This window comes from Doryrhamphus excisus, linkage group LG7 (assembly GCF_037039965.1).
Source record: "Doryrhamphus excisus strain RoL-2023G ecotype Guam linkage group LG7, RoL_Dexc_Guam_v1.1, whole genome shotgun sequence".
Lineage (NCBI taxonomy): Eukaryota > Metazoa > Chordata > Actinopteri > Syngnathiformes > Syngnathidae > Doryrhamphus > Doryrhamphus excisus.
Window position 1 is genome coordinate 18,022,674 of NC_136363.1, and position 5,967 is coordinate 18,028,640.

The following is a 5,967-nucleotide window of genomic DNA, read 5'->3' on the forward strand; positions in this document are numbered from 1 at the left end:
ATTAACTTTTAACGTTGTCTTGCAGGCTTTCCTACCGTCTCAAAATATAAGTATCAGTTTTCCTTAAGCTGGTTTGCCTTTTCCCGAAAGACAACCCTCATGTTGTGCTGTGAAATAATGAGAGTCATGCGGAGGCACTATTTGCAACAGGGGCCTTGGGGGAAAACATCTGTCTTTTTCACCAGGGAGCGTCTGCTTTGACACTCAGCATTGTCGCCCACCAGCCCTGAGAAGACGGAATACTGGTAAGCATGTGCTTTTATTACCCAAAAAAACTAAAAAACTTTGTGCAAAATCAATCACGTTGCATGTACGGTGTCTTCTAGTTCTGCCAAATTTACAATAAGGCCTCTCTGTCACCATGACAACCACCTCCAAAACATCTTCAGTGATGATCAGCGTTGTGGCATGTAAGTTTTGGTGTGCTGTCCATTTTTTTTTTCAGACTATGAACTTGTTGTCCGTTCCCAAAAGGTTTCCTTGTGGTTTCCATGAGTCCCAGTCCGCTGTCAGCTCATTTCGGCACGACCCCCAACATCAAGCACATCGTGGTGGGACGCTGTTTCAGTTACATCACACTCGTCAACCCCGGCGTTAGGTAATGCATTATCTAACAATACATTTAATTTAATTTAATTTTATGATGTAAAAACAACATTTTGTAGTATTTGGAGGTCATAGGCCATGCAGGACACTAAAGGGGAAGCTATAATTCAATCATTTTTTGTCATATTTTTTGCTGTAAAATTTGTATTTGTATTATTAATATTAATCATGAATATTCTATAATTATGAAACTATTGTTTTTGTATTGTATGATATCATTAGTCTCATTTTATTATGTTCACTTTATCATTGTGCAACTAAATTAATGTATTTTGTAACTCAAATACGCATAGGTTTTTGTCGGATTTGAGCAATTAATATAATTTTTGTAATTATAAGTTATTGTATTGTGTTTCATTATATCAGTGTGTCAATATTTGTTGTAATTGTTTATGATTATGTGCATAAATTAATTAACAACTTGATTAGAGAAAAATGTTACCTATTTTTTGTTCATTTTAATTATTAATATTCTGATTGTTTAAATTATAGGTTATTGTATTATAGCAATATATCAGTTGTATTTTATTGTAATTGTTTATTATTACAGTATGTGAGTAAGTTAATTAGTCAATTATTTCCAAGCTATTGTTTTTTTCTTTTTTTATATTATGTTATTAGTATATTATCCTTATTTTATATATTATATATCCAAAAATTGGATTCAATTTTAAATTTTTTTAATTATTATTATTATTATTATTATTATTATTTCCAAGCTATTTTATTGTATTTTTCCTTTTTTATATTATATTATTATTATATTATCTTTATTTTATATATTATAGATCCAAAAATTGGACTAGATTTTTTCCCCAAAACATTTTTATTAATATTATTAATTTGTTTTAATTACAATAATAATAATAATAATAATAATAATAATAATTATTATTATTATTATTATTATTATTATTATTATTGTTAATAATAATAATAATAATTATTATTATTATTATTATAGTAACAATAATAATAATAATAATAATAATAATAATAATAATCATAATAATAATAATAATTATTATTATTATTATTATTATTATTATGATTATTATTATTATTATTATTATTATTATTATTATTATTATTATTGCTTGGTGTGGGTTATTTTTTTGCTAAATATAAATAAATGACATAATAGCTCTTTACCAAGTTACCAAATATGGTTCCATGCTAACGCTGCAGTGGTTTTCTACATAGGTATGATTGTGAGGAGATTTGGCGACAGTTTGAGGAGGCGGTGGTGCAGCAGGCGTCCTGTGGCGTGGCCGTGGAGGACTACCGCCACATGTTCCAAGCCATGCCGCAAACTTGGGCCTGCGACCGGGTAGCGGGCTATTAACTGGTTTACGATTAATTTGGAAGGAGGCCTAATTAATATCCGCTTGTTGTTTTTAATCAGTTCCTTTTCTGGAGTAAGACCAGGACACTCATACACGACTATGCAGCGGTGGTACGGCGGTTTTGGACACTGGAGGACACGCTGGTTGGTTACATGTTCAACGATCTCATTTGGTGTGGTCAACAGGAAGAATGGGGTACCGTATTACGCCGCTACTTCCTTGTTGTATCCGTTTATGTTCACTGCACTCAGTTGGGATTATTTATCATCCCAGATTTCGATTTTGGCTCCTGTCCTCAGTGGTCGGCGTGTATGGATCATCCCGTGTACTCTCTTTGGAGGCAAGCTTCAAAAAATGTGAGTGCTACTGTACTGTATTTGCACCATCAACCTTCTGCTGTTCATCTTCTAATACTAGTTTGCAGAAATGGCTTGTGGGAACATCACCGTCTTACTCAATGGATCCATTGAGAACGCCTTCAACAGGAACAGGTTTATATTATTGTGGAACGTTCATAATATCATGTATTTGGCTATGATTTCTGGTTTTTGGTTAATTTTATAGTATGTTTGGAAGTGTGGAGTTGGACGGTCTGAATCCACACAGGGTCAACTATGTCAACATCAAGGTGGTGGCCAATCTGGACGGACCATTTATGTGAGAATGGCAAACTTTTTAAACTTTTATATTGGAATATTTTTCAAAAAGTTGACTTATTATGTTATTTTTTATCCCATTGTATTGAGTTGTGGACTCCTATAGAGCAGCTACACACAATAACCTTTCTAGTTCTTCCAGAATGTACACCTATTCAGCAAGACCTGTAGCAAAACCTGAGAAAGAATTTTTTTCCCCGGCACGGTGGAAGAGTGGTTAGTGCTCAGACCTCACAGCTAGGAGACCAGGGTTCAATTCCACCCTTGTGCGTGGGTTTTCTCCGGGTACTCCGGTTTCCTCCCACATTCCAAAAACATGCTAGGTTAATTAGCGACTCCAAATTGTCCATAGGTATGAATGTGAGTGTGAATGGTTGTTTGTCTATATGTGCCCTGTGATTGGCTGGCCACCAGTCCAGGGTGTACCCCACCTCTTGCCCGAAGACAGCTGGGATAGGCTCCAGCACCCCCTGCGACCCTCGTGAGGAAAAGCGGTAGAAAATGAATGAATGAATATATTGAGTTGTGGACTCCTATAGAGCAGCTACACACAATAACCTTTCTAGTTCTTCCAGAATCTGCACCTATTCAGCAAGAACTGTAGCAAAACCTGAGAAAGAAGTTTTTCCCAACAATTTTTTTTCCTTCACAGAGAATCCTGTGATCGAGGTTCCATTGTGGACCTGATCCATATACTCCGCTTCAGAGGATTTCGCTGGACCTGCTCGGACAACGACCAGTAAGTGACACTCTGGAAAGACACACAGATCAGATCTAAAGCGACATCCAATGTGTCCACAGGATCTTGATGATCCTGCAGTGCGTCCAGAACCCGGAACACTCATCCTGTAGGATGTGCGCAGATAGCCTGTCACACGGAAATACGACATTCCGATGAGTTTTTTTTAATATCCAAACTCACCCGTGCTTGGTTAGTTTCCAAGATTACGCAAAAACTATTTCACCAATTTTTAAATTTTTTTTTTAGTTTTTTAACTTTTTTTCAACTTTTTTAACTTTTTTAACTTTTTTAACTTTTTTAACTTTTTTAACTTTTTTAACTTTTTTAACTTTTTTAACTTTTTTAACTTTTTTAAACCTCTTAACTTTTTTATTTTTTTATTTTTTAAACTTTTTAAACTCTTTAAACTTTTTAAACTTTTTTAACTAAAAAAAGTTTTTTTAATTAAAAAAAATTAAAGGAAAGTAAAAAAAATAATAAAAAAAAATTTAATTAAATAAAAAAACATTTTTTTCATTCAATTTAAAAAAAATTATTAAAAAAACATATATTTTTACTTTCCCTTAATGGTTTTGGCGTAGGGGGGTCAAAAGTGTAGCTGGGGGCCATTTATCGGCCCTGGGCACATGTAAAAAATATGATTAAGCAAGAAAAATAACAAAAACAGCAACAAGAATCAAGTAAAAATATTAAAATAAAGTCATAATATTAATATAACGACATTTTATAAGCATTACATTGTGATACTATGAGAAAAAAAAAATCATCCAAGCATTATTGCTTGTGAATGACTTTCAGTATGAGATACAGGAAGTCGCTGTACTCCATGGTCCTAATGCTAGATATGTTCAGCAAATTTTCAAACCAGTCCTTACGCAAATTCTGAAAAATCTATTTAAATTTTTTTTCTGCTGCCAGTTAGCCTCTTTGCGTGTTTCCCCCCCCCCAACCCCCCCAACCCCAATCAGTCCTCATCCTCTCGACTTCCTGGAAGCGTGTGCAGGCCGTGAGTCATCTCGTTTCTGAAGAGAAGATTGTGAAAGGTGACAAGCTAATGTGTGACTTTCCCATCGTAAACATCAGAGAACACCGTGTTGCTGTCTTCTATCGACGGGCAAGAGGAACACTCCATTCGGAACAACCCGGCACGTTTTTAACACACCATAGAAGATACACACACACACACGCCATTCACGTCAACACATGCGTCTGCTGTAAAAAAAAAAAAGAAAGAACATTTCTGCTGTACTATTTCTATGCAATAATTTATGAATTAAGTATTAAGTATGTATTTATTTTTATTTTTTCTTGATGTAGTTTGGCATAAAACTTCATTTGTTTTTATTTATATATTTATTTATTGTGTTTTATTTATTTATTCAATATTTTTGCCATTTTATTTGTTAGCGCAGAATTAATTTTTTTCATTCATTAATTTTTTCTGCATTAATTCAGAAATGTATCATTTGTAATTATAGAATTATAATAAAATAATAATTGTATTTATAACATAATAAAATGAGATAAAATATGACTTTATTAGTCCCACTAGAGAAAACTTATAATATATTAATGTATTTCTATGCTTTTAATTTTTATTTATATTTATTTTATTATTAGTTTTAATTTTTCTATTTAAAAATTTCCATATTTTTGTTATGTATGCATGTAGTTATTAGTTTTTTCATTTACATTAATTATTTTCATTTATTATTATTAATTATATCAATCTTAGAACATCACTAATATAATATTTATTAACACTGAATTATTTTTTTCAGTGATTTATTTGTAGCATTTATAAAATAATTTCATTTATAACTTAGTAAGATAAGATAAAATATGCCTTTATTAGTCCCACAAGGGAAAATTCCAGGATTTATTTATAATTTTATAAATGTATTAAGTATTGAATTTTTTTATATTTATTTTATTATTTGTTTGTATTTTTTCCTAATTTTAAAATTTTTATATGTAAATTTTTTCTATATTTTTTGTAATGTATGTATGTATTTATTAATTTCTTTTAATTATATTTATTTATTTACTGCATTTGTTTTTGTATTGAATTATTTTTGAAATTTTTATTCTTTCAAATTTAAGTTGACATCATTTTAGTTTCACTTCAATTTATTTATGATTTATTGACATGTATAGTATATGTATTTAATTTTTTTTTTTTATTGTGACAGTAAAATAGTGATTTTTTTTTTGTGGTTTGACGAACCAAAACCAGATAGGAACTTTTTGCAGCGGTGACTTTGTTTCTTAGTCATGCGTCCTCCCATAAAAAGACATTTATTACCGCTTGTTGATCAGCTGTTTGTACTTTCCTTTTAAACAAAAAAAAAAGTGTGTCAAGTCAAGGAGGAAATCCTGAGTATAAAAAGCCAGTAGGCTACAATGTCAGCAGCTAGTGTGGAGCAGCTGGACTGTAACAGCATGGTGAGTTCTGGACTTATTGGAAGTATTTTTTGAATTAATTTTTAATTTAGTATTTTTAGTATTTTTGTTAAATTAGCCCAAATATGCATCCTTATCTTGTACTATTATTTTTCTGACAAATACACCACATGATGGCGCTGTTACTTACACTTGCTTGAAATTTTGCACACAG

At 31.5% G+C, this 5,967-nt stretch overlaps 1 protein-coding gene across 1 annotated transcript; it reads left to right on the forward strand.

The window, feature by feature from the left end:
* The first annotated feature begins 234 nt into the window (after positions 1 to 234).
* On the forward strand, positions 235 to 3,568 carry LOC131108935 (ADP-ribosyl cyclase/cyclic ADP-ribose hydrolase 1). The gene is made up of 10 exons (XM_078792280.1): positions 235 to 245; positions 327 to 410; positions 475 to 598; positions 1,810 to 1,936; positions 2,012 to 2,147; positions 2,226 to 2,308; positions 2,370 to 2,443; positions 2,517 to 2,609; positions 3,261 to 3,347; positions 3,410 to 3,568. The coding sequence occupies exons 2-10, from the start codon at positions 362 to 364 to the stop codon at positions 3,504 to 3,506; spliced, it is 870 nt and encodes a 289-aa protein (XP_078648406.1). The 5' UTR covers positions 235 to 245; positions 327 to 361; the 3' UTR covers positions 3,507 to 3,568.
* Positions 3,569 to 5,967: the final 2,399 nt, after the last annotated feature.

What these genes read in the sequence shown, in the direction of transcription:
- LOC131108935 (XM_078792280.1), top strand. Translation starts at nt 362, where the DNA reads ATGACAACCACCTCCAAAACATCTTCAGTGATGATCAGCGTTGTGGCA. An exon ending in CTCGTCAACCCCGGCGTTAG is followed by an intron (nt 599 to 1,809) that starts GTAATGCATTAT and finishes TTTTCTACATAG; the next exon opens with GTATGATTGTGAGGAGATTT. An exon ending in AAACTTGGGCCTGCGACCGG is followed by an intron (nt 1,937 to 2,011) that starts GTAGCGGGCTAT and finishes GTTTTTAATCAG; the next exon opens with TTCCTTTTCTGGAGTAAGAC.